The following is a 22,318-nucleotide window of genomic DNA, read 5'->3' as shown; positions in this document are numbered from 1 at the left end:
AGGATGAATCGAAGTTCAAGGGGTAGATTGCAGGGGGGTCTACTGTCCGGAGCGTACAATCAACTCGTGTTCCAGACTACTGTTGCGTATTTCAAGTAGAAGTGCAAGCTATTAAGTTGGCAGTAGATGTCCTTCCGTTGAGTACGGCTTCTTTTAGGGAAGTATGGATGAAGCCTGGAAGCAGAAATCACTAACAGTGAGCTCAAATCTGCTCAGAAAGTGGATAACCGCTTTAGCTGTGGCATCAGAGTACTTCCTTATTAAATTTGTCTCGGTGAGTGGCCTCAACAGAGTGCTGAGAAATTGCAAAGAGTACGAGTTTTCTAGAAAGTCACCCTTACCCAAATCCAATAATGATAGGAACAGGCACGTGATTCTCTTGTCTTCGTGCAGCCGGACGCCGGATCTAAGGATACCACGCGAGGACAGTAAGTGTTGAACCGCAATGCTACAAGTGCGCTACGAATGTCTTCTTGCCCAGAGTGGAACGCGAAAGATCTATGAAACTACTAGCTCTTAACAAGTTTCACACGTCCGCAATGATAGATGTTCTAGCAGGACCTTGTTCCAAAAGCAAGAACGATTTGCTTGCTGCAGGATGCAAGATGTGGTAAAAACATCTAAATACTTTGTCTTTTACTGTTCAGCTTTCGCCAGACTAAGGTTGAAGAGTCTAAGTTGGCATACTTTCTACGAAAGCGTCAAATTTGCTGGAGTAGATATTAGCTGGCTCAGTTAATTTGTAGCCGGGTTTTTTCAGGAAAGTAATAAGACTGATTTTCTTTCGCCGCGACTGTATTTCGGAGCGTGTGCGCATCGACTTCGTTCGGTAGAGCAGGTTGCTTTAGCAGGAAGTGGTGTATTTCGATGGCACCAGGCCTTTATGGAGGGCCTGCGATGGGGGAGACCTGCGATTTCGACAAACGCCGACTTTTGTGACTCGTGCGCTCAAAGTTTTGAACGCAGACCGTCGACTAAGTATTCGTTCAATTGCCCAGATGTGAAATTTATCAAAATATGTGGTTCATGACATTGTGACGAAACACTAGAACATGTGCAAGGCGTGCGCGAAGATGGTCTCAAAAGTGCTCACTAACGACCACAAATTGCGGCGAGTGGAAGTGTGCCAAGAAAATTAGAACATGTGTGAAAGTGTCCCCCAATTTTTGAATAACGTAATCACTGTTGAGGACTCATGGAATATGAATTCGAGACAAAGAGGCAAATTTACAAATGACATTTTGAGACGACAGAGGGGATCAAAGCAGCATGCATCTTGGCTCTCAAGGCTATTACGCAGGATGCGTGACGTTTTCAATGCTTGGAAATCACGTTGGCAACGCTGCATCGACGCAGAAGGAGCCTACTTTGAAAATTTTCAAAGAACTCTAACGATTGGTTCAATAATTTTTTTTTAATCGACTCAGTCCTATTACTTTCCGGACAAAACCCTTTACTGTGTCTTAATCAAATTTTTTTCTTCTCTTAAAAAAAAAATTCTAGATGAAGAAATGGTTTTTACGCACCGGAGTACATATACATATATATATATAAATTTGTGGCACCAATACACCAGTGGCGTTGCAGCAAATTAGAAACTTGTTAATTTAATTACGAAATCATTGAAATTGTTGGCAAACTGGCAGGCATCTTTGATAGTTGCTTCAACATAGGCTTCCGTACACACGCACTTGCATGAATGCATGCAACAACACTAGGGATATCCTAACAAAATTGTTTTAAATGTTTGTAGAGCAGTGTTATGCGTAGGAGTACGTACATATGTTTATACATTTAAGTTTACCAGCAAAAACAAGAACAACAACAAGGATGGATATTTTATGTTCCACCATGCGTGCCTAGCTTCCACCACAATAACTTGCAGGCAACTGCACACACTTTCTTGGCATGCTGTGCGCGAAAAGTTTGTTTTGCCGAAGCTGTTGTTGGGGCGTTGGTTGTTTTGGTGTAAATATGTATGTATATTTCGTAGTTTATGATGCGGCAGTTTGTGGCTCCTGTTCGAGATGCATTTCAATTTGCTCACTATGGTTTACATCTTCGATCTGAAAATGGTAAGATGGCGGCTGATAAAATTACTACACACACAAACATTTGTATATACACAAGTAGTATCTAAATATATGTATGTATATAATATATGCACATACATACTATCTACGTATATATTATACATTTGTTCACCATTTCGAAATCTCTTTGCTTGCCGCAAACGGCGTTAAATATTTCGAGAATTTCAACTTTTTCAAATATTTGCCTTACACACAATTATATTTTGCGCGTTATTAATTTGCAAAATTAATTTTTCATGAGAAATTTGAACACGCAATATTATATTTATTTCTAAAAACAGCATTGCTTGTGGTTCTTATGTGTGAATGTGTGTATGCGTGTGCGGTGAGTAATTATCATTTTGATGTGGTAACGCCGTTAATGATGCGCATGAAAACATGAGCGCATACTTTTATATTTAATTTTAGTACTTATGTATATTTTTTGCTCTCTATTATTAATATTGTAATTATAATTAATTTCCATAAAAAAAATTCCGTTGATTGATAGTTGAAATTGCTGATTTGCAATGTTTATTGCTATGATATGGTAACACTGTAGACTGCAATACAAAACGGTGGGCGCGCACATAAAAAAGATTATAAAAATATTCCATTATATTTAATTACAACTGTGGTAAAAGCGCTTAAAGATATATTCAATTGTTATCTTTGAATTAAATTATGTTTCGCAATTTAAATTAGTGCTCAATAATGTTTGTACAATTATTGGGAGAGCACAAAAAATTTATTGTTGAATTGTTATAATATCACAGATGCTATCATGGGGATAATTAAACGATCTCCTTACCTGTTCAAATCCATAGGTTTAATTTAATATTATTTGTCTCTCACCTGACAGTCACAATTCTTTTTTTTTTTTTCTTTTAAAGTAGGGGGAAGCATTAAACGTTGGAGTACGAAACTTCAATCCACTAAATCTAACCTACTCCCAATTCCAGACTCTCCCACGGAACCACCTGATTAGGCATTACATCGTGGGAATTAAAAGACATTTAAGTCTTACCTTGGCACGGACTGACGGGAGCCTAATCTGAACTATATGTCCCAATTTTGTTAAGATTGAGGGGGCCGCTTCGCTAATAGCTCCAGTTTCTATTGAACTGACACATATATTTTCTACCATAAAACTACCTCTGAGTGAAGTTTTAAGTTTTTCACTTATACTTAAAAAGCGAGGGCAATAAAAGAATACATGCGCAGAGTTTTCAATGCACTCTGAATACGTCAGACAATTCTGATTAATGCCGTTGCGAAATCAATATAGGTAGCTTCTAAACCCCTTTGTCCACTTACTATTTGGATTTAACATCGTCTGTCCATCAACGAATGAATGTCCGCTATCAGTCTGTGCGCCTACCGTCCTTTGAGTAAGTTTTGCCACCGCTGCTGCCATATTGTTAAGAATTTGACTCTGCCTTCGCTTTTGGCTCCTATAGATGGCTCTGATAATTTATACACCCGCTCTTATTCGGCACTCTGGAAGTGAATGAGCATCTTTCTGGCTTATACTTCAGCAGTATCGCTTGGTAGTGTTCGAAAAGCACTGATAACTCTTAGAGTCAACAAACTGTGCACTGTGCTGATTTATCTGGCATAAGCCTTAATGCCTATATAACCACCTCATTACCTCTTTAAGTAAAAATCGACGTCTAGAACGCACGCAGCCTTCATTTGCCATCATTCTTGATAGGGCGTTTAGGATTTTATTCGCTTTTCTTACAGTGTATTCTAGGTGATCCTTATATATGTGCCTTGAGTTTTGGATATGAATGAATCTCACACTCTCCTGTGGTAAGAGATATACTTTCCTCGACTTTCCCAGTACTTATGAGTAAGACTTCTGTCTTTTGCTCAGTCAGTTCTATACTTACTGAGCAGAACCATTGGCACAGATTATTTATGCACTCATTGCAATTACTTTAACGGTTTTTGGTTGGGGTCTCCTTAGCAGCCCATCATACATTAAGTTCCATAGAAGAGTGCCCAGAACCGAGCTTAACTGTACTTCACTCGAAATAGAGTAGCTATTGGGACTTTTGTTAGTATCGATTAATAGTTGCGTGTTTTTAAACTCATAATATTTGATATATTTGATATATATCATACAGAGCCTTAATTATGTTTGCTCACCTTACTGAATTGATGGCAGCAACTCCTATAAAATATATGGTTTGGCGCCGAAAGTTAAATTGACAGTTTAATTTCTTGTCAATGTCTACATCACATGTCTACGGTTAAGCCAAACCTTTTACAACATGTCAATATATGCATTATTAAATAAAAAGTGTAATATAATTGCATTCTTATAACGAGCTGCATTTATAACAGAGCTTATGGCAAAACTATTTTATAGCGTATCCGACGTTGTCTTCTGTTCATTACAAGCTTCGTGGGAAATTTAATGCACCAGGTTCAGGATTTATAAATCACTGATTTCGTTTTTGTTTCTGCTCGTTATATGTGCTCGTTGCTGTGAGTTTTGTTATCACTATTTATAAACTGACCATTATTCATGTACACAAACAGATTCTAAAACAATTAAAATTTATTGCCGCACTAGATGTCGACTAGCAAAAAACCTGAAAGCATCACAACCCAGTTTGACTATGGAGCTTAACATGCGCATGCAATGATCATATTTTTATGATTTCACATTGTCTTTAGGACAATAATATTATTAAAGAGCATATAATTTATGGCTAGCTGCTAATAAAGAGCAGACATGCAGTCATAAATAGGCTATAAAATTTTATTAGCATATGTGTGTAACTGTAAACATGCACATGCATGCAACTCATTGTTTGCATTGATTGGAATTCAAGGACTCTCGCTTGTCATATTTGGCCTTATAGAAACGTGAAGCCTTTGCGAGCGCATTGATTTATTTATTTCCACTTTTGGAACCGTATTGTTCTTAGTACGGCTACGATGAATGTTTGCAACAAGGCCCTGAACTGAATCTCTTACTCACCACTTAGGTAAGGCGCTTTTGTTAATTGACGAACGCACTCATTGTTTACAATGAGCAGCATACACTTAGGCGCACAGAGCATCAATAATGTTTGACGGCAACGAAGGGCACAGAACAGACGTAAATAATTAAACACACACACATATACAAGCACATAGCTGGGTAGACAGCAAAAAGCAGCGAGACAGATAAATGGGCGTCGCGCGTCGCAAAGCGTGACAAACAAAGAGCCACGCTGAGTTTCTAGTTGTATTGCTATTGATGAGTTCGAAACATGTGCACACAGACACGTATGCTTGTCTGTGTGTGCGTGGTAAACATGGTTTGTGTCTATCGTGCCGATTTATTTGCCAAACTATCTGTTATATATTGGTGCTATTGTTATGTCGCGTCTGCATGAAGGTCGTACGCGGCGTATACGCAACGCGGCAATGTGCTTGTTCGCATTCATCGTCATCATCATATTTAACTCAAGCTGTGTAAAGCGTAACTGAGTGAATGTTTGAAATGAATGCCCGGTTAGATGCTTGTGTGTTTGTGTGTGTTAGCGCGCGTATAGTGTGCTGTTTCTAACGTAGTTGCGTGCACTTAAGTGATTACGTTACGTGCCATGCTATCAAACGCAGTTATTGTCTGTGTGACTGTCTGCTTGACAACTACTCTCGTTTAAAGTACCGTTAACAGTGTACACCTACAAATGCAACAAAGTAGATCTGGTGTATGCGTGGGTAACTGTAAATTCTGCTCTTTGTTAACCCTCATTCGACGGGAATGCGTTTAGTTTTTGATTTGAAAACTTTGCTAATAAAGGGGCTGGTGTGAGCATGAGTAATGTTAATTATTTAAGTATATTCTACATTTCGTTGTGCTTGTAAATATGTATGTGCACGTCATAACATGAAAAGTTTCGTAATTTGTCAGCGCTGGTGGCGGCTTAATTGTTACCCTTCGTTTTCTGTTTTAAGGATGTAACTTTGCTGCCTATTTTCATTGCGTTTGACAAGAAAATTTTAGGGCTACAATATTTCAGTCTCTTTTTTGTACTTTGTGTATGGAGACTAATCGATTTTCATTTTAAATATTATTTCTCTTTAAGTATAATTTGTTGTTTGTTTCCGCAGCAATAAGAAATTCTTATGAATACCGGTAGATCCATGTAATTTGTTACTCGAAGGGTTCAACATTTTCGCTTTTTGCCGGACTTCGTCTGAATATGCTTTGTAAGATATACGCCGTACAAATTTGATTTTAGAGTTGCGGTTTCAAGTTTTTATCATGGTTTCGAAAACAGAAACGAGTATGTGAAGTGACTAATTTATATTTGAATTGGCAGCAAATAATGTTATGGTTGTGAAAAGACGTACCAAATAAAACTATATATGGACAAGTCTTTAAAACTGTAAAATTTTGTATGCGTTTATTTTTCAAAATAAATAATGAACTGTTTTATATAAAAAATGGATAGAGAACGGATGATCTAGACTACCAAATTACGTATCTTATATTATCGTCGAGTATATAGATATTTGTCCATTTACTGTGTCTATAACAGCACTCAGTTTATATTTTCGTTCTGATTTTAATGTAGCTCAAAGCTGATCGTCTTAGCACCTGCGGTTAACCTTTTATCGAAAATTCCAATCAATATAAGTGGTCTGGAATTGGATTGTTGGAATTTCCGTATACCTAATTTACATAAATACAGGGAAATATTCCAAAGACTTTGATGGTTTTAAATTGCGTAAGTAAAAAGTATTCGATTGCCACCAGGCTAAGTCCTAAGAAAAGATGTGCTCTACGTTTTTTGCCGCATTTCCGCAGAAGGAACATTTTTTTCGCCATTGTGGCCAAATTTGTGTAGTTATTTCCTGAAACAGCCATCTCCTGACAAGAACTGCGTTTAATAGAAGTCTGTCTCTCCGTGTTATCTTGCCTTTGTAGGGGACTCGTTAGCCGTTAGGTATCTATACATGGTTCTACAATATCTACTTAACACAGAGGCTATTATATCGGGTGACATAAGACCAGATATGATAGCAATCGCTTCGTGCGATATCTGGACACAGCTTTTGCTTTATTATCACACCTTTAATGATGCAGGGCTGTTCCCCATATCGGAACTGCGTGCATAACCATATAATAACTAACTTTAGCTAGCAGAGCTCTCCTACTTTTCTCTGCTCGTAATATACACACGGCCTCTATTTTTTTAACCGGCAGTCTGTAGTTTAGTTTTCGTAAGGCAGTTTTTAATTTTCGCCACGATCTCATTGCATGTATTCGGTATTTAAAAAATTTATTTCACTACACGCCAACTAGTTCCACAGTTTTTGATATACCGATCCCAAAAGAATCTCAAGAGATCTTGTTAACCGAGAGTGGCTCTCCAATTTTATGGAAGGCTGTGTGTATTCAAACGCTACTGTATTTAATTTTGATTCCTTGTCTATTTTAAAGTGGCCTCCAGATTTGATACGATACTCTTTTTGACCACTTGGTTTGGGGTTTTTGATTTTTTTTTTTTTATATAAAGTTAGCTCTTTTGAATACCGTAATTTCTACTGAACGCTATTTTCTCCTGTCGACAAGTTCTCCATTAATTTTGAACGAATGTGATGCGAAAGGAATTCTGGAAATCCTGGAAATCAGTACATATACATTGTGATAAAAAAGTACCCCGAAAAATATTTAATTACTCATTAGTATTTATTTTGCCGTTATGCCAACAATTTTTCTAGTTCTCGAAACACTTTTCATAAGCACTTTCTGGAATGCTTTCATCTCCTTCAGTGAATTTTGTTTTATCTGTTCGATCGACTGATGACGGGTGCCACGGAGCGACAATTTCAGTTTGCGGAACAAGCAAAAACTACGCGGAGTCAAATCTGGTGAATACGGTGGTTGATCGATAGTATTCGTTTTTGGCTTTAAATTCGGTCCAATATTGGCTCGAAGCGATGGTGCATGATCTTCATGTAAAATCCACATTTCCGACCGTTTTCGACGGATGTTCTTATGCAAGCACCTCAATACCGTCAAATAAAACTCTTTATTTACCGTTTATGACTCCGGAACAAATTCATGATGCCTCAAACCACGAATATCAAAAATGAGCATAAAATTGATTTCTGAGCGGCTTTGGTGCGATTTTTTGTTACCGGCTTATTTTTCCCCACAATTCCGGTGATTGTTGACTTGTTTGCATGTCAAATGCATGAAACCATGTATCATTGACAGTAATAATGATTTCCAAGAATGTGGGATCGGAATTAGCACGTTAAGAATGTCCAAAGAGATCTGTTTACGGTATTCCTTTTGAAAATAGTTGAAAATTAATCGGAACAATTCGAGCAAAAACGCAATTCTTATCCAAAATATTCAACAAAATCATTCAAATGGATTCACCAAAGACGGCTCTCTTGCCGTCTATCTAATACTTGCCTGATGATTTTCAAGCACCATATCCTTCATTTCTTTAAAATTTTCATTGGCTAAAACGGTCGAAAGTCGTCCATAACACTCGCAGAGCTGTTCTTTTTTTTTGATAAATCTGAATCTTCCTGCTCCATAAATTTTATATAAAAGCAACAACAAAGTTATCAAGTTGAACTTGTACAAAAGAGCATAAGCATACCTCTTTAATGTGGTATAGCCCCTATCTTCCACGCTGACAATTTCTGTTTTGCACATTTAAGATCACTTTTACTATTTTGAATTGTTCAAATGCAAGAGAAAAATCAAGCTTATTTATTATTAAAACAAAAAAAAAAAAAAAAACCAAAAACAAAAAATAATAATAATAATAATTTCTGCACCAAGAAATAAACCATCTAAGTAAACTTGTTACACACATAGATACTTTACTTCAAAGTGACGCAAAACTATTTCCAAATACAAATCGATATTGGTTCTACACAACTACAGCGCTCACATAAACCGACATGAACGCATAGCAATAACAATTCTTTGAAGAGTGTATCAACATTCCAATCGATATGCCTACAAAGCATTATGTCTGCAAGGATAACAAAGAATAATGTGTACGGCAAAGATCAAAAATAAATTTTCAATTGTGATACAAAGCTACTGCAATCAGCAACTGAATTGAAAAAGACGGCAACAGCCAATGAATGGATGCCACAAGTGGTCATGTCGCAATGCGAGTACATTGCCTGCCTGCAACGACTCAAAAGACATCCTTATTGAGCTTAAAAATGCCACTATATAAGGATTTGTATCACCCATATACACAGGACACTGGCACTCATACAGATAAATGTGTGGCAAGTGTGTGTCTGCTGCCACTTTTGCCAACAGCTATGCCACAGGCATGCCGGAAATGCATTGTCTGCAACGCCTCTGCTTCACTTTATTTTCTAGTTTTTTTCTTGCTTTTGGTTTTGGCTTTGGTTTTGCTTTCGCCTTCCGCTTGGTCCGTTGCCGCAACGAGAAACGAGATTGAATTCAGCACACGATGAGTATTGCATTTGTTTGACCATTTGTGCGGCTGGAGCGAAGACGAAGGGAGATACGAGATGCGAAACAAGTAATAAGGAAAGTGAGACAAACAGGCTGCAATGCCAGTTTGGTGTAAATGCAATTTGGACTCAGTCAATATGTTGCATTGCAGGAAATTTGCAGTTGCAGTTGCAAACGCACCTTTAACTGTAGTTGTTCTTGGATTTGTAATGGTATTTGTGTTTGTTGGCATTACCGTTTCAAAATGGCATTAGTAGTAAGAAGTTTATTCGATATTTTTGCACGTTCCTTTATGAAATTACCTCTGACCCTTAATTTTATTACGCAGCTTATGCCCTTCCTCTGCAGGTACCCAATAGAGGGGATAACAGATAGGGTTGAATTTAATGTCTGTTAAAGTCGAAGACTTAAAGCTTTAGTAGAAATGTATTTCTAAGTGTAAGAAGGATGAGCAAAAGTTTTGCAATTGAAGAATATTTTTTAGTCATATAATTAATGCCTATACGAAAGAATCTCAGCGGGCAAACTATTCTATTTACTCACTCGAGTCCATGGATTATAGTTTTTTGTTCATGAAATAAAAATGCTCCCTTAATTAAATAACAACAAAATCGGTATATTTCAAAAGCAGATAGTCACTGGTGTAGATAGTGGGTCACTTGAGACAAGGTAAACCAGTAGCAGTTGAATGCGATGAGCCAACGAATAAGATAACCAAGCCAAGTTGATGGTCAGGAAGGGAAGGAAGGGTTTGCTATGTCTATGGGTGGTTGAGGATGTTTTCATCACCGAAGCTTTTCCTCCAGTATGTAATTAATTAATTACTTATAATTTATGTTTACTTCACTGTTTAGAGAGAAAGTGCACATCATCACAAAATATGATCTAATTCTAAATGCTATCATAGTTTAGGTTTCTAGCACAGAGCTCAATATATTTTATAAATTTGTTTTTTCATTCATGGAGCAGACCGGAATAACTGCAGCAGTAGAGGACCTTTCCTAGTACTATCGGTGATCGCGTGTAACTCCAAAAATATTGTATTCTTAAAACGACTATAACCTTAAAGCTATAAAATATGTATTAGGTTAGGTCAGAGGACTACTATATGTATTCATTTGTAAAGCCTTAAAAAAGAAAACTCCTGTGTTTGAACTTATAAATTAGCAAAACACTTAGTAGCCAATACAAATTTGCACAGGCATTTAATTTCCGCTTTTGTGACAGTGCATGTAGCAATGGCCCAACTCTGGCCCAGCTATCGCAAAGCCCAGCTATCTAGTTGTAGAACACAAAAGGATATGGGAGCACTCCCATTCTACTGATAACGGTTCTAGGGTGATCTTGATCAATCCTGAATGCATTGTTAATGAATTCATGGCTAGAATTGCCGCCCTGATATCTGAATGGATGGTCACTTCGTGAAGGAGACTGTACTCGGCAAGAGTAAATATACTGCTACCTTAATGGCTGCAACATCGGCTTGAAAAACGCTGCAATAGTCAGCAAGCCTGAATCTGGTGTTGACAGGGAGCTGCTGACAGTAAAGCACTGCCTCTATCCTCAAACGGATTCTTCCCACCCATAATTCCCTTGTCGGTATATGGGCAGAGAAGAAGCCTCCAGAGTTCGGTTGTGCGACTTCATGATTCAAGTGATCCTGTTTAATACTCACAAAGCATATGAAGATTTCCGAGTGTTCTTTTAGGAACCCTCATTCTCTAAGTCGGAGAGCAACTTTCGCAGCCAAATATATTCCCACGATATCTACCGATGAGCTTAGATATTTCACTGCACTCGCCGGTTTTATTTGCGTTGATGGCGAGACCACTTCAGACTTCGTAATTTGTTACGACGCTGAGATACTCTTGCGTCAACTCGTACATGGTGCTCAGGGACTTTATTGTAACTATATATCGTCTGCTTAGTCAATCCGTCAGCTCCGATATTTTTTAAACAGGTCCTTAACGATCAGGGCCCATAGAAGAGGAGATGGAACTTCACCTTGTGTGGCTCCCTTGCTCACATTTCGTCTATTTGAGGTTTAATTCAACCTCAAGGACATTCGGGACGTTATTGGAAGCTCCTTCAGTACCAAACAAGGTGCAAACAGGGAAGACTTTAACACTAATGGCTTCCTCAAGGCATGACACGATGGTATGCAGGAAAATATCCACTGACCTGCCTTTGCGATGTGCATGCAGAGCGCCTTCTTATGTACCAGCTCATCAATTTCTGCAAAAAATGTTTAAGAGGGAGGAGAGTCTGGTGGCAATGAAGTGCTTGGCCGTAGCCTTTGTGACTAACGTAGCTGTTACTCGTCTCCAGGACGCCGACATGTACCTCCGTCTTATACAGTTCGCATAGATAGGTGCAAACCAGTTGCACGACAGCTTAGTAGCCTGCTGCAGCTGCGTTACTATGATGCCATCCGGTCCCGGGACTTGAAAGGTTTGAACAAATTCATTGTCCAGGTCATGTGCCTTTTAATCAGATGGTCGACAAAGGTCGCGCAATCATCTTGCAGCATCCGGAAAATATCCTCACAGAGAACGTATTGCTTGAGATGTGAGCATTGAATAAAACATTACAGAAAGTAATTTTAATTTAATTATTATAGATCGTATTCCTTAGGCTGTCACATGAGCGGTGTTATATTTACTTGCTCTGTAGTTGCTTAAAACAATTACAATAATTCATTCTTTATGTGAAAAGCATTGCAGTGCAAAAATATTTTGTATTCCTTCTAATGCGTGGTTTTATTTGTTCATCGACACGCACTGAGGTTTTATTACAATTTTTACAAAAATCAATATTTTCCACTAAATTAATTTCTATTTTAACTCTTCTTAATTACAGTTAAACTAAATGCCAAAGCAGCAAATTTAACACAAACGAACTTTATTGATTTTACGAAATAAAAACAATACAAAGCAAATTAATGTAGTAAAAAAAAGCAAAAACAAATGCAACCAAACATATCAACAGTGCCACAATAAGCGGAAAATAGGTTAATAGAATCGAATAAAAAAATTATAAAAGAAAACAATTTAATAAGGGGAAAACAGTAGAGTAAAAAATCAGAAGTTGTAATATTTTTATTAGCAAAAAAAAAAAAAAAAAAAAAAAAAAAAAAAAAAAAAAAAAAAAAAAAAAAAAAAAAAAAAAAAAAAAAAAAAAAAACATTTAACTTTAAAAGGAACCAGCAAACATATCTACAAAGCAAATTGAAAGGCGAAAAAAGTAATAACTAAATTAAATGCTCCTGCCATCACTTTGATGAGGAACCTCAACTGAAAATATTATTAATTTTTTGTTTTGCCTGCTCGACAAAGTACAAAAAACAACACCAAGAATTGCAAGCAATTGCAGCGCTAGCAACAACAACGACAACAACCATTTATGTTCAAGCAAACAAACATATAGAAAACATAACGGCAAATGTATATTTGTTTGTGTGTGCGAGCGAATAAAACTTTATGCCTTTGCTGCAGCGCATAATAATGCACAACAACAGCGCTGAAACAATAGCAACAACTATTACAACGCTAACAAAGCAAACAAAGGCATTTGAACGTCAGAGAAAAGAACCAACGGAATTCTAATTGAATGCAAATGAAACGAACAACTTGCCGCGCAAGGGAGGAGAGCGAGCGTGCAGCAAATTAATACGAGCAGCAGGCGCTGGCAGAGGTGACTGCATGCAACACAATCGCAATATAAAGTTAATGTTGAGCGCGACAAATAGAATTGTTGCAATAATAATAAAATGAGTAATAATGAAAACGCGGCAAAGCGCAATAAAAACAACGGCGAAAACAGCAATAAAAACAACAAAGTGACAACAAGTGTTGACGGCAAGCGCATTTGAGCCGCGCGCAGCAACAGCCGTGGCAGCCAAGGCAATAAATCGACTAAGAAATATAGCAAATAAAGCGCCAAACCGTATCATAATTAATAAAGGCGCCAGCAAAGAGGAGACAACAGCAGTGTCAGAGAACCGCGAAGAACCGCAGAGTGGCAACGGCAGTCAGCTGAAGCTAAAACAAGTGGCACGGTGGCCAAGCAGAAGCACTGTGAGTACAACGTTCCGATGTATTAGACGTTATATATGCTAAGACAGCAATATTACAACAATAATAGTGATAAGGAAACAACAGGATATGAAAACAACCGTTATATGTACACTATACAATGACGCCGCCAACAATCGCATTGATGCTTTAGTAGAGCGATAAAACAATATACGGAGATTTTCGCTTCAATAACTGCTACTTGGTGTGTTTGTGCACATGTGTGTGTCTGTGTGCTTAATACAGCAACTTCATACAAGCCTGCAGTGTGTATAGAGTCATGTCGAAGGCATAACAGCAAAGCGCGCTAAATCTAATTATCCGCTACCCTGACTTTACATGGCAAGCAGCACTGCAATAGCAAACATAACAACAATAACCTCGACTAACATCACAACAAAAGCGATTAACGTTAGTACAGCGCCCAGCCGCTAAGGCAATAAGCAAGCAAAATTGCTCACCCGATTGACGTCAAGTGGCGCAGCAACTAAGTAGTCGTTTGAATAGCGCCTGAACAAAAACAACAACAACAGCAACAATTCTAAATACTGCAAGTAGCACAACAAGCAGACCACAATATTTTGCCAAAGACAAAGCACAAAAATCTTGCGCTTCATTGCGCTCAGCGCATCCATAGCGAGCACACATACTTAGAAACACACACATACATGCATATATAGCACATATGTGGCTATTTAGCCGTTCATTAGCACATGTGTGTTGTTGAGCTCGTGCTCTCGTTGTTAGCAAGCGTGTGCTATTCAGCGATCGTCTATTGTTGTGTCGTCTGTATGCGGCTGAAATGTGCTGTCATTAATGCAATTTGCTGCAAAGCGGAAATAGTTGACGGAAATTAAACGGCCACTTAAGTTCCGGTGTAAAGTGATGCCATTCAATTGGTGCAGCGCGCAGCAACAATAACCGCAACGACAGCAGCTGCAACTGCAACAGCGTTTGAAAATTATTTGCGGTATTAATAATTGTTTGAATGCTTAGAATAGAATATTCTATAAAATCAAGTAGTTGGCTGTCAAAGTATGTCAATCTGCAAGCTTAAAGTTAAAATTAATGCACTTTAAAAGTGCATGCAAGCTTTCTGTATATGATCATCACTAAATTTGCAATTACTTCTGGTACAAAGTGTTTCATTAACTGAATGTTTGAACAATTTTGAAAGCTTGAAGAGCTCAACGAAACTTAAAACTCGACGAAAGCTCTTTAGTAAAATCAGAAAGCGAATAGAAGCCAATTGGGCTTATATGAAAGCATCAGAGAGTAATCTGCAAGCTTTATGTAAAAATTAATGCAGTTTAAATATCCATGAAGGTTTAAAAGAAACTTTAGTGAAGGTTCAAAAAGCTTTTAAAACTGTACTGAAAGCCTTCTCTATATAATCAACACTAAAAATGCAATTATTTCTGGCACAAAGTGTGTAAGTAACTAAAAGTGACAAAATTCATGAAAGCTTGTGAAAGCTCCAAAAGCTCAAAAATCGATCAAAGCACGTTAGAATACACCAAGCTATGCTTACGAACCAACAAATATTTTTGAAGTGAAAGCTCTGTAATTTGAGGCGTTTGGGATAACTAAGCAGTGCTCAAGCAAAAAGCTTTAAGAGAATGAAACAAAATACATTTTGTGAAAGAAAATATAACACAAAAGCATATTAGCTGCTGTGTGTATTAAGCTATAAATATGATGTACAAAACAACATTACATGAAGAAACCGCGCAAAATTTAAAGCTTTTTTGAAAACCTTCGACGAACAACTCAATTGTGGTAAAAAAAAAACAGTTAATGAAACGAAAAAGCTCAAAAGCTACAAAAGAGATAACCAAATTAATTGTAAGATAATTACAAAACTGAAAAACTCGAAGTTCTATGTTGGAAGAAAAAACACTCAAATTGATATTAAATTGAATTCCACAAAACCACGCATACCAAGAAAAGTAGCAAAAACTACCGACAAATTACACGCGTACTCGAAGAGAAAAAACATCCAGCTTAACAACTTTTATTAGAGCCACACCCACACCGCAATTACGTGTGCAGTTAATTAAATATTTTATTTGCTTCTTCAGTCCATACCTTCCATAAGATTATATTAAATTCTCGCTGCGACGAAAAGTTTCTCACCTGTCACGGCTGATTTGCTGCTACTTCGCTCACCCTTAATATCGGCCAAGAGCAACGCTGCTTACTTTAATCTTATATCGTTAATTTACTGCCTTCCTCTCCCACCAAAAGTTAAGCGCCACTCTCTCTCCCACTGATGACCGCCGCTAAACGACGCGCAAGTAGTGGCGCGACAAATAACAACAATAACAATAATGATACGGATGAATATCGCGAACAGCAACAACATCTGTTACAACATCCACAACAACAATATCATAGTACACAACAACGTTACCAGTTCCAGTATCAGCAAGAGCAGTCACAACAACAACCACAACAACATTATCAATACCAACAACAACAGCAACAACAGTTTACGCATCAGTCCGCATCGCATTCAGCATATCAACACGAAAATCACCAGTCAAATCAACAACAACAACAGCATCAACAGGAACAGCGACAACAAACATCATTGCTGCGTGATTGTTCGGTGAAATTGCCTCTGGATATTCTGTGAGTATATAATATATAGTTTTATTGCAATTTTATTTGGAAATTTCCTGTTGTCAGAGCTTGCTGATAGTAAGCAATTAAAAATGTTGAAGTTACATCTTGGAGCAGTACTTTCTGCAGAAAAAGTTGGTTGGTGTCTATAACAAGTATAGGGTTGGCGGAAGCTTGACCAGCGCTGGGCTGCCATTAGTATGTACGCTGTCGCAAAATCTTTTTGACATCACGGCAAAGACAAAGAGTAAAGTAAGCTTTTTGCCGGCAGTAAGGATAGCCTAACCTAAGTTGTTTAGCTTAATGACCTAATGACGCCCATATTGTGAGGTTTACAATCTTATTAGGTGCCAAAATTTGCTTCTTGATTTTATTGTCTTCGCGAGATCTAGACGTAAATACTTAGGAGCTTACAATTTACGAAATCGCACTTAACTGATGGCAAGGGAAATCAAACGGCTAAGTAGATTTTATTGACTCACAAAATGAAACATTGCCATCAACCAGAAAAGTCCACATAAGTAGTATATGACCAGTTGTTACCAACAAACACATGGACAAAATATTGTATTGGCGATTACAATTGATAAGCGCATTTGTAAAGATCACGTCATAAGTAAAAGGAACTTAGCTAAGATTAAAATATGCGCATCTATACTGTTTCCTTAGGCCAAAATTCCGTCTCAGTCTGAGGAAATAGTTGCTATTTTATAAGGTAATACTTAGGCCAAGCTGGACAAATGCCATTCAATTCTGTCTTAGTGCAGCGAATTCACTTTAAAAGGAATTTAAGCTTTACAAAAACAAAACAAAAAAACAAAAAAAAAAAAAAATCTGCATTTTATAGTGGGGGCTCCTTTGTATGTGCGAAACGATGCCCTCCACCGGGATATAAAGTTGTTTACTGTAAAGGAAATAATCGAAGGATTTAGCAAACGTTGCCTCTTCCGTTTGAAGCATCATGAAAATATATTAGCGATCCAACTGCTGGACAATAGTTTACAACGTAGAATATTGAAAATAAACCACTCAGTTTCGATTCAAATAAAGTATAAAATTTTCTTTGACTTAGTTTTACAAAAAAATTTAGAAACCCATTTACTTGAATGTGTGGGGTTATGGCTGCGGAAGGTTGAATGATATAATTTGAAGCCATAAGTGGAAAAAAATACATCGATCTCCTTCTACTTCCATTCAACTGTTATCAACGCATAACAAACAGATATAAAATTTTTTTTAGAGGCGCTGATTATACAACGCTTTCCAATAGGTTTGAATTCAATCCTAAATGCCATTTCGGCCATTTTTAAAATGTCATGATCTATAATTTTTTATTGTATGCTGTAATATTTAAAATTTCATGATGGAAAAATATAAGCAAGATTGTTTCATTGCATTTATTTACAATTTGAGGATGCAAAGATATCCGAAAAAACAATGTTCACAAATTATTCGATTTTATTAACAAAATAATCACTCTCCAATTTCAAGTTTTCGTGCGCTTTTGAAATTATATGGCGTACACTTGTGCTAGCTATTCGTCGAACTGTTGAAGATTTCGATCGTGCACTTTCTTTACATAATATTCAAATGACAATAAAACAAAGAGCCGCTCGAAGTAATGAAAATAATGCTGCCATCCAGGCAAGTGTTGCTGAAGACCTCAATGTGCCTATTCCATGATGTTCGCAAGAATTGGAGCTGTCTTATACCACAACCTGGAGAATTTTGAAAAGGTATTTGGGCTTACATTGGAAAAACTTGAAAACAATAACGACTGTTTTAAAAAAATCATCTTCTCCGATGAGGCTTACTTTCATCTGAGTGGTGTGGTAAATAAACAAAATTTTTTTTCTATTGCGAAGAAAATCCATAAATTATTCAATAACGATAACTACATCTACCTCAATTGACAGTTTGGTGTGGGCTTTGTCTGGCGGAATCATCGGTTCGAATTTTTTTCGAATTGAAGCTGGTGACACCGTTACTATTAATGGAAAGCGGTACAGATCGATGAAAACAAACTTTTTATGGTCGAAATTGGATGAAGTTGATCTTGACAACATCTTGTTCCAACAAGAAGACACTACATTAACCCGAATGTTTGGAATAAATGACTAGAACGAGACAAGTTATTGATGACTATACCATGTTTTATGCCCCCAAATACTTGTGCCCGTGATAAGGTAGACTCCCCAAAGCACTTCAGCAACATTTTCAGCGTTGTCGTGTTTCCAAGCAAACTCGTTGTTAAGCTCTTTTCCTTGGTGAAAATAAAAATATTCTCGTGGTAGGCAAATTTAACTAATTGACATATGGAGATTAAGTGTCATATGAACATAAAATAGATCATACTAATCTAGGAAATAAATATTTATAAATTTTTGTTTTCGCGCATAGCTTATATGGAAGAGCTTGGATCAAATTTGATCAGGTGGTATACCTATTCTCCGCTTGATACAGTCTTTGCCTCGTCTGCGCCATTTTGCCGAGTGAAAACCAACGGAATTAGGCATACAAAATATCTTAATAATATTGGGTAGTCGAAAAAGTTGTTTCATATTTCTAATCAAACTTCAAATTATAATCAAATATGTACCGGTTTGATAGACCACTTTCTGTCATTTTCCCGCTACAGACATTATGCCATCAGTGCAACACTTTCATCAATGTAAATCAAAATTTCGAAATTTTTAGAACAAAAGCGAGCGAACCATTTGTATGCTGAATGATAGCAATGGAGGTATACGACTGCAACAACATCTATTAACAAACAACGAAAAGACTTTTTCGACTACCCAATATAAATATTTTCTTTGCATTCGTCTAAATCGAGATCTTGTATTACATATGATATAAAATTTATATTTGTAGCTTTGAACTTTTGAAAATAATAGCCATAATTTGTTGCACCACAATTGCTTTAGTGCCACCTTAAGCCACAATAATTTTAATTTTAAATTTTTCAAACGTGTTTCTTGCAGGCATTTTTCGCGTGCGTTATTTTTCTAAAATGCAAAAAATGCTGAATGCTAATTTTCCCTTTTTCGCAGCCACTTTTTATATTTATTATTATTTTTCTTTATTCAACTTTTGCTCCACTTAACTGCCGTCTGGCATGAAAAATGCACATGAATCGTGCATTTAAAAGAGATGTTAATAACCCAGGCGAATGCATAAGAGCAAATACACTAAAAACATGCATGCATGTTGGTATGTATGTGGCATGTGTATATGGGTGAGTAAATCCCATTTAAATGTGTCTAAATTGCGGGTTCCCTCGTTACGCCATAAAATGGAAATAACTTCATTTGCAATTGAGGTCTTTTTCAACAACTCAGACGGCGGCAACGACAAATCCCATTAAGAGGCAAGAAAAAATTTCCTTTTTTGAATGAATTACGTATAAATATTGTTTTTATTTTGCGTTTTTTTCGCGCAAATAAAGTTGCAGGAGAGTGTTTGACGTTGTCTGCGTATATGTGTGTGTGTTCGCACACGTGCTTGAATACTCATTTAAATCAAATTACAATACATACGTAAACTCTCACACACGCACACTTATATGATGCCGCCGAAAGCGCATGTGAGCAATCAATGGGTTGGCTGTTAGACGGGCAGACAGCCGGCGCATCTTATCAGCGTATCAAAGTGCGTAAATTTCATAATTCCATTGTGGATAACGCACGCTTCAAGAGGATTTGCAGCGTAACGCCCGAGTCTACGCTGCGTATACGTAACATTTTGCGTATTTATGCTAAACCATGGCGTGTGGGTACTCCAATATTGCCGACTGACCTTGTTGTTGTTGTTATTTACACAATATTTCACGTATTCACATGTCTATCGTTAAAGCATTTCGTTTAGACGCCTTTTATGGTGTTGTTATTATTTTTGGCGCAAGCGTGTGCTTGTTGTTGCCGTTTTTATATTTATGAGTGCGCTTATTATGCGCGCGTATTTTCTTTATGCAATAAACAGCGACGATTTATTTGACAGCTAAGCGCATATGATCTGCTTCGCGCAACACGTCGTTGGCCCAATTTTATGGTAAAAAGTGTTCGTATCTATCTCATTTTTTCGATAAGCAGAGTCTGTGGCTTGGTGCTTTTATAGATATTACGACTAACTGTTAAAAAAAAAAAAAATCTTTCCCAGCGGAATAGGGTGCTCTTCGTGGGAGATTTTTCATAGCAAAGACTACTTTTAATTTTAAAAAGATACTTATTAGAGGGGTGTAAAATGGGTTCTCCGTCATTTCCCAAGTCGTTTTGTTTTCAATTTGTGGTCTAAAAAATTGTTACCTTTCCCTTGTACAATATATATCATGAAATATCAGCGGTTTTACCCTCTTTTCTACAGGAGAAAATAGTAAAAAAACAGGCTTCCATAGCGCGATAGCGAATGACGTTAAAAATGTTCTCTCCAAATTGGAACTAGATATTTTCAAAACCCTTCCTTTTTGAGGGGAAACCGTTTTGATAAACTCCATTCTGAGAAAAAGTGTTTAAAAATTGGATTCGCCATGTTCTCCACTCTGTTCCCTTTCTACCCGAAACGCTGTAGCGACCATAATAATTTGAATTTCGATTTCAAAATTTGAGAGAATATTTATTATAATATATACTCTCCGATAATACACCGAATCGATTTCTCAAAAATTTGACACTGAGACCCTCAAGTAAATTAAATGTTGCTTATACGACGTGCTGTACTGGGAGTATATTTTATAAAAATACCAGTGGATTCGGCAACGCGTTGCTGTGGTATACATTTTATACTATTATTGTTATAATAAGCAATTCAATTCAGCGAAAATTTTATTTACGAATAAAGGCGAAAACATTTTTGTCGGTATAAGAATCCAATTAATTGTACTTGAGATTTAATTTTGAATATGTTCATACAAATAAATTTCCTCAATGTATGGGTAAAAGCGCTTCTGTCCAGTTAATAAAGTTTTCCGCTTAATATAGCGTCCATTTAATAGAGCTTTCACTGTATCTATCTTCTAAGTTGGTTCGATTTGGACGGAGTGTTCTGAATTTTGCTGAAATTGGTTCAGTAGTTTGGGAGTCCATCGCGGACAAACAACGTGACACGAAATTTTTATATATAAAGATAAAGAGTAATCTTTAGTAAACATGAGTTTTTCCATTCAGGCTTTTTGCCTGCTATCCACATGACATTCTTTCTTTCGGATATATGGGGATATTTTGTTTGCCAGACAATAATATTATAATATAAATTTTGCGTGCTAATCGACCAGGAAACAACCCACAAGAGGTTTGTTGAACTTTTATGTACTACATATAGTAGAGACTGCCTAGTTTCATTACTTTGGCTAATGCACTTTTTATATACATATATTTGAGTTTAACTGTGGGTCAAAATGTGTAGAGTGCTTATGTGCTAAGATAAACAATTCCCTTATTGCTAATAAGCTATTGTTTAGTAAAATGACAATCAATAGATTAAGTGAAAATCCGAACACCGAACCCTGTAAATATTATTGTAGCACGTGTAGATGGTAATCACGCCTTCGGTGGGTTGGGAGAAAATATATTCCATACTTTTTCCTATCTAAAACACTTTGAAAGGTTTGAGTCGACAATAATAACTATAGTAATTTTATTAAATACAACGATTTGTTTAAAGATCATCAAATCCACTTGGAAGTACAATGAGTCAAAAATATCTTCAATTCAGATTAAACCTCTTTCAAAGTTTTAGTTCAAGACTTGGTTGGTTGATTAACAAGCACGTATATATTACCTTCATGTCCGTGAGAATTACTGAAAATATTTAAAACGAACGTTTTCTTTCTAATATACTAAATTCCATCATATGTCGTTACATATGTTATGTTTAGCCTAACAAAAGAGCAAAAGTGTTATGGTGGAATTGGTGGCAGATTCGATATGTATGAACTCTTATTTTAGCCGATTATTGTCCTAACACAATATACATAAGCGTAAACAAAATCACGAAAGCATAAATTAAGCTTTAATTTATGTTAACGCATAGGCTTAGCTTTTCAAAGTATTTAAGTACGTAAGCATATGACCGCTTTA

At 36.8% G+C, this 22,318-nt stretch overlaps 1 protein-coding gene across 1 annotated transcript in view; it reads left to right on the top strand.

The window, feature by feature from the left end:
• Positions 1–15,578: 15,578 nt before the first annotated feature.
• The window catches only part of LOC108978254, a 44,446-nt gene continuing 37,706 nt past the window's right edge, over positions 15,579–22,318 (top strand). Inside the window, exon 1 of the mRNA XM_018948413.1 lies at positions 15,579–16,253. Within this exon, the coding sequence (XP_018803958.1) occupies positions 15,892–16,253 (362 nt within the window). The 5' untranslated portion in view covers positions 15,579–15,891. The remainder of the gene's footprint in view (positions 16,254–22,318) is intronic.

Source organism: Bactrocera latifrons, unplaced genomic scaffold (genome assembly GCF_001853355.1).
Source record: "Bactrocera latifrons isolate USDA-ARS-PBARC rearing strain unplaced genomic scaffold, ASM185335v1 scaffold_12, whole genome shotgun sequence".
NCBI classification, from domain to species: Eukaryota; Metazoa; Arthropoda; class Insecta; order Diptera; family Tephritidae; genus Bactrocera; species Bactrocera latifrons.
The sequence above is the reverse complement of the archived record's forward strand: the minus strand, read 5'-3'. Positions and strand labels throughout refer to the sequence as shown.